At 46.5% G+C, this 12183-nt stretch overlaps 1 protein-coding gene across 2 annotated transcripts in view; it reads right to left on the reverse strand.

Annotated features, from left to right (window-relative positions):
* Positions 1 to 6833: 6833 nt before the first annotated feature.
* The window catches only part of klf8 (Kruppel like factor 8), a 52284-nt gene continuing 46934 nt past the window's right edge, over positions 6834 to 12183 (reverse strand). For both annotated transcript variants that reach the window (XM_062405797.1, XM_062405795.1), the window contains exons 5-7: positions 10987 to 11098; positions 8458 to 8597; positions 6834 to 7025 (exon numbers count right to left, since the gene is read on the reverse strand). In XM_062405797.1, coding sequence (XP_062261781.1) covers positions 6844 to 7025; positions 8458 to 8597; positions 10987 to 11098 — 434 coding nt within the window. In that variant the 3' untranslated portion in view covers positions 6834 to 6843. The remainder of the gene's footprint in view (positions 7026 to 8457; positions 8598 to 10986; positions 11099 to 12183) is intronic.

Consider the following 12183-nt stretch of genomic DNA (forward strand, 5'->3'; position numbering starts at 1 on the left):
GAACCTTTTCTTATATTAACAAAGACCTCGTGTGAAACTGCCTCGACCTCCTGGTAGACGTGGCCGGACCAGTATTGCCGCATGTAGGCGTTGTATTAACCGCTCACATTGGAGACACCGCTGCAGACAAAAGGCTCCTGAGCATCGAGCACATGTGAGACGCTGCAAAAGGGAAACGAGCCAACAACCTGTCAAAACAACCGGCGGCTGCAGACTGCGCCTCGTCACGCTGCCACGCAGGGATCAGCCGCATTGTTCCCGGGGTTTAGTGAAGAGATGCATGGGCGAGACCCGCCACCGCCTCAGAGTATGGATTGTCTCGTGATGCGAAGGCGGGTGTGTTGCACGGAGGAATCAAACAAGATGGCCGCTGTGCGTCTGCACCTGCTGCACTTCAGCTGCGCAGTCAGACGAGTTTGTGTTCTCAGGCTCGAGCGCAGCCTCCGGGGGGGATCTGTGTCTTCTACGTGTTAATCCTCCTCGAGACGGAGTCTGAGCTCAGAAACACGACTTTGTTTTTGTCTCTGCGAGAAGCAAACTGGAAAGTTTAGTAGAGAAATGTTTATCCTGGCACGGCAGAGAGATCTGTCAAAGATACAGGTGCTGGCAGGTTACAGCCTGGACGTCTGTGGAATAGTGATCGCAGCAGCTGTCAATCATAACATTCACCTTGTTTTCTATACCATAAAATGACTATTTAAAACCAAACTTGGAGGTGGAGTTATAACCTATACTGCAGCCAGCCACAAGGGGGCGATCAAGATGATTTAGCTTCAGCTGTGATGGTGGGGTTGTTTTGTTTTCTCGCCTCTTAACACCAATAATTCAATAACCACAGTTCTTCTTCTAATGGAAACTTCCTGCAAGATGATGCAGCGTGACCTTCATCCGGCTCCACACTGAATCCAGTAGAACAGATATATGTATGTATAAGTAAGTGTATACAGAGATAAAGGTAATTTAACAGGACGTCGCAGCATCACAGGATTCATTTCACTTCTTGGTCCGTTGATCCTCAAGTGGTTGATTGAATCATCGCTGAGTCACACTCCCAGTTTGTTGATGGAAGGTCGAGGTGGAGTCGACGTGTGCGACAGAAAAAGAACACAAAACAAACAACTCAAGTTAAGACTCGTGCATTAGAGGCAGACTCGTTCTCTGTGGGGGGGAAACAACTTTTCTGCGGCAAACCATCGGAACCAGTCCAGTCACAGCACTGGTTGGATTCATGAATCAGGATGAGCGGACCCGTGCAGGTCACTTCCTGTCCTCGCCGAGCGCCACCGGAACGTGCACGTTGCTCAAAGCAGCAGCTTCCTGTTCTGTACTGTGTTGATGTGGAGCGAGTCCGTCTGAGTCTGTGAGAATCCGACCGACTGGCGCTGGCCGTTAATCATTGAGCCCAACATGGCGGCTGCAGGCCAATAAAACCATTTAGAGCAAACGACAAAGACACGGTCAACACACACACAGACACACACAGACACACACATGTTTTTATGACTTTGTTCCTGCACTTTATTCTCTGTATTTATTAACCAGGTTTGATCTCTCTGCTCTCCTTCTGTTTGAATTACAGGATCCTGGATAAACTTTATATACTTTCATATTAACGAGGACTGACCCATATTTCAGATGAGTAACTTATTGACTGGAGCAGATGTTTCACACCTGGAGCTGAACTTCACCTGGAGCTCACCTCAGGTGGATGGTGCAGCTCTACTTCTTCTGTGATGAGATTCCTTCAGTGGCTCTCACGTCCTCTGTGTTAGTGCGCCCTCCTGTGGCAGACGTCTCAACACACAAATGTGCACAGTGGGGCAAAGTAACTAAGTAAATTTACTCACTATTTCATTTTATTCTACTTTTCATCTCTAATCGTTTCTAATCTATTATTTGATAATTGCTTCTCTTAAAATGCTTTTATTTTTATTGTTCTCCATATATAAAACAGGATATGATAAATAATTCAACATTAAATGGTGAAGAGAAAGAAAGTTAACTTGAGACTTTAATACTTTCATCATTTCAAGATAATTTTTTTCTCAAAACTGTTATTAGAAATATATCATCTTTAAAAAAAGTGATGAACCATGAAACGACACAGGGACTCGACATTAAATTGCACCAAAAACATTTTTTATTCTATAAAAGAAGAAGGAGGGAGGGGGGGAATAATCACAACTGTACAGGGAGAAACTGACTTTTAAACACCATGAGTCACAGTATCAAAAAGCTCACGTCTTCCTCACTGATCTTTACACTTTTGTTCTGTACAAATACAAAAAAGGAAAACAAAAAGAGAAACAAAAAAATATTATTAATAATTGTATTATTATAATGATAACTGCATTGCACTGAGTAAATATAGTACTGGCCCATAAGTTACTGCATTCAATAGAAAATACCTAAAAAGACTGGTAGAGGAAATGATTGGTGGTGAGTCGAGGCACTCGCACACAGACACACACACGAGTCAGAGACGTCTCTGTTTTCAGATATTCATGCTTTTAAAAACAGATTCAGAAGAAAACTGAGGAAAACAAGCTTGCACCAAGTCGAAGACAACAGGATGGAAGGTTTGTGTCTTTGTGGATTATCAATTTGGCTTTAGAAATATACTAGAAATAAGACGATGAAAAATATGTTAAATACAGAAAGATTGAATTTGGTGTCTTGTGTAATTTGACTCGTTTAGGACACAAGTCTCTGTTCAATTAGCTCCTGCTACACAATTTACTTTCTCATGTCGTATTTCTGTCCTAAAATCTGAGATAAATGAGAAGAAGATTATATTTTAACAGATTAATACCAGATTAAATCAAAGGTTATTTTGTTTCTGAATGTTAGAATGTTAGGAGAGAACACATCTCTAACTTTGAAGGTCGCAAAAGTTCTGCACGACCAACACAAAGATACAAATGTTGAAATCAAATATTGGCAAGCTTGTTTCCTGTTTTCTTGTAAGAAGTTTTGTAATTTCCCCCGGAACTGATCTGCAAAGAGTCGACTCACTCGTCATGTACATTTTTCAAGAAACAACCAAAATAAATATATATATATATTTTTTTTAGCCCTGTTTCAATTCAAACTTTCGGTTTTTATAAACTCTTTCAAGACTTTTGTAAAATCAGGTGCAGTGCAGACAGATCAAAGTCTGTCGTATTAAATCAAAGCCTAATTAATCATCTTCAAAGTGGAGGTTTTCATTTCCCCCTCCGATCTTTAAATGTTAAAGGAAACCCTCTTCTCTCTCACACACACTCTCACACACACACACACACACACACACACACACACGGACATGCTCACCAACGTCACTAGAAGAAAACAAGAGGGCTACTCTCCATGCAACACAAGTGTGCACAACACAAGAGGGACCATTTTTTTTATTTTTTAAGAAACTACGAAACAAATGAATTATTCGATTTGAGAAATAAAAATGAACACATGATGAAAGAACTTCATCAAACCAACAGAGGAAGAAGAAGAAGAAGAAGAAAAGATGTTTTCACATTGTCTAGTCAGTGTTAAAAATAGAAATTCACCCGTTACATTTACTCTGCACTTTCTGATTATATACATTTATGTACATGGATTTATCTTAATTATTTGTCCTTAATGTCTTTATCAACAGTTTACAAAAGAAAGGAAAATTGCAATCAAATGCATATACTCTTCTAGAAAGATGTGCTATGTGCTTAGTAACTATGTTTTTTTGTCTTTAGGTCGAAGGGGGACGATATCGAAACGGGAACATCGCTCTGCTCTGCAAAAACAGAATCCCTCTCGACAGGAAAGTGAATTCAGTCCATTTTAAATAATAAACTTTCTCTTTTAAAAAAAACGCAGCTAATCTCGTCTTTTTTTCTACTATAATAACAATATTTAAAAATCTAAACCAGACTCAGTGACTTGCAGAGAGGGATTTGTTGTGTTGTTTTTTGCAGCGTGCAGATCACATGACAATCTGCCCCGTTCAGGTCGTGCACTCAGCTCGTACGTCCACCTCGCGTCCCACCGACCGACGCCCCGCTCTCGCTAACTAGCTTTTCACAGGTGCTTTCAGAGGCTGCTTTCCTCTGGGCGACCTTTGGGTTAAAGGTTCTGCTCACGACCCGGCGGGGGTGAGAGTGGCAGCGGGAGCTCGACTGAGCTCGGGACAGCGCCTGGAGCGAGGTCTGCGATAAGTTGCATAATCAAGTTCAGCCCGGATCAGGAGCTGGAGCCACTTAAGACATGGACGCTGTGGGCTATAGCAGGGTCAGGGCACGGGGGGGGGGGGGGGGGGGGGGGGCGTGGGGGCAGGGGGCGGGGTCAATTCAGTTCAACCGAGCTCAAGCGTTTTGCTCATTGTGTCGAGCTCAAGCTTCACGTCAAGAGAGAAAGGGAGAAAGCATGAAAACGAGATTCCCTGTTAGTTTGTTGAGGCTTTAAATTTCGTCGCGATGGAAATTAACTGATTTGACGGAGAAGTGACCCCCCCCACACACACACACCACAACCTCCCCCCCACACCTCCCTGTTAGAAATGCTAGTGAGGAGAGCGCTTAAGGTTCCCCGTGGTTCGAACCCCAGGCACTACGGACCCTGACAGCCCGACACAGTGCCAGGTTTCTCCCAGAACCGCTGACAGCCGACGGCCTGGCCACCTGCTAGCGGCGGCCATGTTGGCTCCACGTTCTCTGATCTTGTAACAGTGCAAAGTTTTTCGACATTGTTTCAGGTAGCATCGATAAAACCGCGACCACGTTCACCCGGGAAGCTGAACTTTAAATCGACTCGCTCTCTGGAGGAACAGCGCCCCCTTCTGGATTTGTGCTGTGAGTTTTTTATGCCATGAACTTCCAGGTGGGGTCACGATGTAGAACACTGAGAAGAAGCTTCCCAGCAACACACCTGGTTCACGTCCTGGTTTCAAAGGTCGGAGATCTACTCGCCGCTTAGCTACAAGTTCACGTAGAAAACCACATGTGTCATAAACTGTGAAGTCACCGCGACCTTTAACCTTTGACCGTCCAAATCCAATCAGCTAGGGGAACATTTCTGCCAAATTTGAAAGGATTCTCTTGAGGTGTTCTTAAAATATTGCGTTCACAAGGTCAAAAAGGTCAGAGTCATGTCATGGTCACACTGGAGGACACGTACTGCCCCCACACTGCCCCTACTGGTCATGTGGGTATTGCATCTTGCAGACAAGGAGCGCTCTAAGGCTGGCTCGACTAACGCAGGAAACACGAAACAGCCACGATGTAGTGAACAGCGAGAACATCTCCGACCAAGCACCGGAAACAAACACGTCCTCACGTCCCCGTGGGCGGAGTCTCACAGCTGACCTGGGGCCGAGGGGCGGAGTCTCACAGCTGACCTGGGGCCGAGGGGCGTCGCCTGTCACAGGTTCTGGTTTCGCCCTTATTCAGATTGACTTCGATTATTAAGGCTCGACGGGCAAGAGGTAAAAGAACAACAAGTGCCCGGAACACACACTTGTAAAAAATCGTAAATTCTGATTATGTGTTTGTCTCAAAACATGCACACGCACACAAAGACACACACACACTCACACACACATAAACACAACACGCAAGAACACACACACACACACTCAGAAAAGCTCCCCTGTTCCCTGTAGAAGAGTTTTACTTGTAATCTCAAACTATTTGTGTCTCCGGTCGTTTCCAGGTCATCAGAACACAACTAAAGAATCTTTTCTTCTTTTTTTAAAGAGGGAGGGGGGGGGGGGGGGGCTTTCTGTTAAGAGCCAAACCAACAACACAAGAAGAAATAAAACACAGAACTGAAGGCCTTATTAAAAACAAACACAACAACGCACAACAAAAAGCAAAATACTGTTTTCGAAGGAGAATCAGGGGATGTGCTGGGGGGGGGGGGTGGGGGTCACGCAAAAAGACAATAACTTGATTGATAACGATGAAAACAAATGAATCTTTATAAAGTTCACAGTCTTGTAGCTCCCTGTACCATGGGAGGGGGGTCGGGGGGGGGGGTCAGTGTTTAATGTGACTTCAGCTACTCGCACACACACACACACACACACACACACACACACACACACACACACACACACACACACACACACACAGAGGACGTTGGGAAGCCGAGATGAACAAACGATATAAGTTGTCTTTAGAACTTTTTACAAGGACGTGAAAAGGTTGTTTAGATTACAAAGAATTACACAAATTCCCATTTGGCCTCGTTCCTTCAGTCACAGAGACAAAAGTGAAGAATCCTGGAAAAGGCTCTTGAGCGGGAAAACGTTGATTTATCTTCCAAACATCCATAATCTGTAGATAACTGATTTAATTCTGACTTCTTCTCACAACTTCCCAACTCCGGATATGAACACAATTCAAAAAACAGAACATAAGAGCAGCTGAAGAGACATAAGACAATACACACGTGTCCTTCCTCTTCCTCCTCATCCTCCTCCTCTTCCTCCTCTTCCTCCTCTTCCTCCTCCTCCTCCTCCTCCTCCTCTGGATGGATGCACGTGATGGATGGATGAGCGTCCCTGCTGCCGGATGTCCTTCAGTCCATCCGTCTCTCTGTGACGAGGACGCGTGTTATGAGACAGGTGGGGGGGGGGGGGGGATCGGTGGACGGAGAGGACGACGTCTTTAAAGACACACACATGGACAGACACATTCCTGATGTCCCTGCGGTTTCAAGATGAAGAGGAGGAGGACGAAGAATCTCCTAATGTAGGTAGAGGCGAGGAGGAGGGGGGGGGCGGGGGACACTGGTACAAGATGTGCTGTGAGGTGGGGGTGGTGGAGAGGGGGAAGTGTTTTTTTTTGGGGGGGGGGGGGGGGGGGGGGTTCACATCATGACGTGGCGGCGGCGGTGCAGGGAGAGGTGGTCGGACCGCGAGAAGGAGCGGTCGCACTCGGTGCAGCGGAAAGGTTTGATTCCCGTGTGCTTCCGGAAGTGTCGGGTCAGCTCGTCAGAGCGGGCGAAGCGCCAGGTGCAGCCCTCCCAGGTGCAGTGGTAGGGCTTCTCTCCTGGAGGGGGGGGGGAGAGAGGAGGAGACGAGTTAGAGGAGGAGAGGAGGAGAGGAGGAGGAGGAGACGGGTTAGAGGAGGAGAGGAGGAGAGGAGAGGAGGAGACGGGTTAGAGTAGAGGAGGAGAGGAGGGGAGGAGAGGAGGGAAGGAGAGGAGGAGGAGGAGACGGGTTAGAGGAGGAGGAGGAGACGGGTTAGAGGAGAGGAGGAGAGGAGGAGACGGGTTAGAGGAGAGGAGGAGAGGAGATGGGTTAGAGGAGAGGAGGAGAGGAGATGGGTTAGAGGAGAGGAGGAGAGGAGATGGGTTAGAGGAGAGGAGGAGAGGAGGGGATGAGAGGAGGAGGAGGAGACGGGTTAGAGGAGAGGAGGAAAGGAGGAGAGGAGGAGACGGGTTAGAGGAGGAGAGGAGGAGAGGAGGAGATGAGGAGACGGGTAGGAGGAGACGAAGAGAGGAGGAGGAGAGGAGAGGAGGAGACGGGTTAGAGGAAGAGAGGAGGAGACGGGTTAGAGGAGGAGACGGGTATGACGAGACGAAGAGAGGAGGAGGAGAGTGGGAGAGGAGGAGAGGAGGGGAGGAGAGAAGGAGGAGGAGACGGGTTAGAGGCCAGGAGGAGAGGAGGAGGAGGAGAGGAGGAGACGGGTTAGAGGAGAGGAGGAGAGGAGGAGGAGAGGAGGGGATGAGTTAGAGGAGGAGAGGAGGAGAGGAGGAGGAGGAGACGGGTTAGAGGAGGAGAGGAGGGGAGGAGGAGGAGGAGACGGGTTAGAGGAGAGGAGGAGAGGAGGAGACGGGTTAGAAGCCAGGAGGAGAGGAGGAGGAGAGGAAACTGAATCTCTCACAGAATGAAATCCTGCTTCTTTCACTGATTTATTTCATTTTTAACATATTGCAGATGAATCTTTGTGCCTCTTTTCCCCCTGGACGATTATTCAGCGTCGAATGATTCACTTCATTTCAGATTTAAACAATCAAACATCTTTCTCCTAATTTTCCATTTTGCACCAAAACTACTTAGTCTTTTGATTTACATTTTTTGGGGGATAATAACTTTGCCTTATTAATCACCTCTGAAGAAGGTTTTTCACTGCTCCTCTTTTTTCAGATTGTTTGTTTGCTGGATTAAACAAAAACTACTGAACTGATTTCCACTTCATTTGATGGAACCCATCACATTTAGTTGTGGATCTTGAATTTGTTAAATCTCTTTCTTCGAACATCATCGAAGCGTTTCTTGATATTTTCATATTTCAAGGGATCTTGATTTAAAACCATCTGGCACATTCAGAGGACTGATATTAATGAGTGTGAGAAATTTGGTGCAGTTTCCAAATAAATCCAGTAAATTTAATAACCTGCTCTTTTGTCACAAGACCTTAGAACCTGAGTGTTGTGTTGTCTGTGTTGTGTGTGTTGTCTGTGTTTGTTCGGGCTCACCTGTGTGTATCCTCCTGTGAGCCTTGAGGTGGGAGCTCTTGGTGTAAACCTTTTTACAGCCGTCATAGTCACACATGTGGATTCTTCTTCTCTTGACGTCCGGCGAGTCAGGATCCACGGGTTCCAAATCCATCACCGACCTGAGAGGAGAACAGGAAACAGATCAATGATCAATACTCTTCACACCTAATGTTTAATCCATAGACACCAACCGATAAGAGACTTTCACAGAAAAAACAATATTCATTGAATTAATAGAAGTTGTAGTTATATTTGGTTGAATTTATGTTTTGTATTTAAGGAGAAGCAGTTGAGCTTAAGAGTTGATCCACCAGAGGGCGACAGAGGGTCAGGCTGTGAGTCAGCTGCACTTCAGCATTAATGTCTAGCTCTCGCGCTCTCTCTCTCTCTCTCTCTTTCTCACTCTGTGTCTGTCTCTCTCCCTCTCGCTCTCTCTCTCTCTCTCTCTGTCTGGCTGTCTCTCTCTGTCTCTCTCTCTCCCTCTCTCTGTCTGTCTCTCTCTCTCTCTCATTTATTCCATTATATCCTTTCATTCTTCATTTCTCTTCTCGACCAACTTGAACCCTTCACTCGTTCTGTTTCTACTCAAATCTTCCTCCCTCTCTCCAGTGGACGTTTCACAGACGTGTGTGAATGTCTCTGACTTGATCTTCTGACTCATGATTCTATCAATTTAAATAATCACGGTGCAAATAAAGTGAATATGAACAACAACAACAACAACAACAACAACAACAACACAAAACACGGCAGAGCTCTGCACTGTCGTTACACGAGGGGGTGTGACGGCACACTGCATTACGTAACCTTGTTTACACCCCAGTTCTGGGATAGCCCTGCCCAGCAACACACACACACACAGACACACACACACACACACAATCCATCTTTCTCGCTCTCACACACTAACAATGCAGACGCACACAATATAAAACTCAAGTTACCTCAATCACACTTGATTTCTTTGTTTCTATTAAGCATTCTCTCCCTCCCTCCCTCTCTCTCTCTCTCTCTTTCTCTCTCTCTCTCTCCCTCTCTCTTTCTCTCTCTCTCTCTCAGACTGCCTCTATCTCCTGTCTCACACACACACACGTACGCACACACAAACACACACATACGCACTAACCGCACCCAGAATTTCTGTTAAAGACAGGCGGCCTCGCCCATCAGGGTGTGGCAGGAGGTCCATCCTGATCTTACTAACACACACACACACACACACACACACACACACACACACACACACACACACACACACACACACACACACACACACACACACACACACACACACACACACACACACACACACACACACACACACACACACACACTACTGAACTTCCCTCTCACATTATGGATATGAGATTTGTGGAGTTATGGATCTGATCCCTGTTTGTGTCGGTGGCCGGTCCAGGCATGTGTTCATGTTTGTGCATGTGAGCCCCTCCCTGTGGAACTGTTGGCCCATGATCATATAACCAGATTTCTCCAGATCTGCGGTGATGGTGGACACGTTAATATACGCTATATGAAGTTATTATTATTATAATTATATATCCAGCAGCACATTCACTGTGCAGATAATATCTTGATGAGAAACAGAGGGGGGGGGATATTGCGACATCTAGTGACAGCGAATATTACACGTTAAAATGTCCAAGCTTTCCTTGAGAGAACCAAATGTCCTCTTTTATGAAGTGTGTACTGAGCATGCACAGACACACATCACAGACACACACATCCCACACACACACATGCACACACTTGTTTCCCTGCGAGGCAGCCTGGGCGTCTCCGGTGTGTTCTGCCGTACAGAGGGTTATACAGGGTTATATAGGGTTATATAAGTGTCCAGGCACGGCAGCGCTGCAGTAATGTAATTAGTCAGGAGACTGCAGGCGTTTCCCATAGAACCTCCTGTACACCCCCCCCCCCCCCCCGCTCCTATCACACAGTCTGCACCCAGATGGCATTGTGCACGCTTCATGGTATTTATTTCCTGTCAGGTTTTACAGATGTCTGATTTGATGTGGAGGTCGAGGGATTCTTTTTTATTTTAGCCTTGCTGTGTTTGGCCTCCAGGGCGACAAGGCAGCGTCTTAATGCTAAACAACACAACACAACAGTGATGGTGTCCTCACAACAACATTACTGTGAGATCACCACGCCCTTTAAAGTAGACCTATGTCTTTTCAGGGGAATTTAACCCACATCCCTCAAGCGCTAATGTTCGCTGGTAGATCCGAACAAAACCTCAAATAAAGCATTGCTCCACAGCACCTCTAGTGGCCAAAATCACATCCTTGACACATGCCAGTTCCAGCAACACAATCACCACAAGCAGGACACGCACACAGATCCCCAGGTTTGAACAAATTAAGCTTTTCTTGTCATTTTCTACAAATACCTGTATTTTGTTTGCAGCAATGTGTAATTTGAATGTGTGTTTACTGTGGGACAATGTGTTTTCACAAAGTCCTGCGTCCGGGTGGAGGATGGACTCACCCTGCGTCGAGGCTGGGGTTGCTGTGGGAGGCCGAGCCGGACCCGGTACCGCTCTCTGCATCGCTGTCACTCTGATACTCCACCGGAGACGTGGAACCCGGCTTGATGCGAACTGCGGAAAGGACAAGGACGGAGGGATGAGCGGGAGTGGGAAGGGATGGAGGGAGGACGAAGGAGGGAGCGAGGCCAGAGATGAATCAGAAAATGGAAGAGGCAGAAGTGAGAGAATGAAGGAGGGGAGGAGGGGTGGAAACAGAGGAGAACAGCAGGGGGTTAATAACTTCTTAAAAGCAATGCCTGGATCCAGCAAGTTAACAAGACAAAGAAGTGGTGTTTGGTGCGTGTGAGTGTGTGTGTGTCTGTGTGTGTGTGTGTGTGTGTAGTTGGGTGTGGTCCGCTAGGCTCCAGAATTGATGGAATAAAAGTTGAGGCCAACCCGACTCTGGCTCTTTCCACTTCTTTCTCAACATCTCTAAACATGTTTTGACATCTCGCCTGAAAACACTTTCTGACGGAGTCTCTCTCTTGTTGCAACAACCTCTCCCACTGCCAGAGTGATGGGAGGACGACGTGGACAGGTGTTAATGAAGACCCTTCTGCAGGAATCACTCGCGATGCTAATTGGCAATTAAGAGGGAGACAGATCTCCAGAGGGGCCAACGCATGTCTCCGCTGGTTGAGCTCAAGTCTTGTCAAGCTGTTAAGAACACAGACTAGATTCTCTTGTCATTCAGTGAATCTATGAGCAGCACCTTTCTCTATGAGGGGAACTGTGGGGTTCAGTGTCTTGCCCAAGGACTCTTGCAGATGGGGAAGACTGGGATGGAACCGACAACCTTCTGGCCACAGTTGCTCCTGAGCATCAGGGCGGACATTGGAGTCCTCAGTCATATTTTTAGCCTCATTAGAAAACTCAGATCAACTAGTAACCAATGTTTTTACTAACCTACAACATTGGTTGGTAACAAATAAATAAATAATAATGATAAATAAGTTTTCTTCTATATCTAAACTTTAGGAACTAGGCAGTCATGTGGGGGGGGGGGGGGGGTTGTTTGGTCGTGGCAGAGGCAGGTGCTCCACTGAGGGACGTTCTGCAGGATGGGGTTGGTTCGGCCATTTTCCAACAAAGTGAAAAACCAGAGTGATGATTCATAGAAGGGGGGGGGGGGGGGCTACAGTAAAAAGCCCTGACAG

This window comes from Platichthys flesus, chromosome 15 (genome assembly GCF_949316205.1).
Source record: "Platichthys flesus chromosome 15, fPlaFle2.1, whole genome shotgun sequence".
Classification (NCBI taxonomy): domain Eukaryota; kingdom Metazoa; phylum Chordata; class Actinopteri; order Pleuronectiformes; family Pleuronectidae; genus Platichthys; species Platichthys flesus.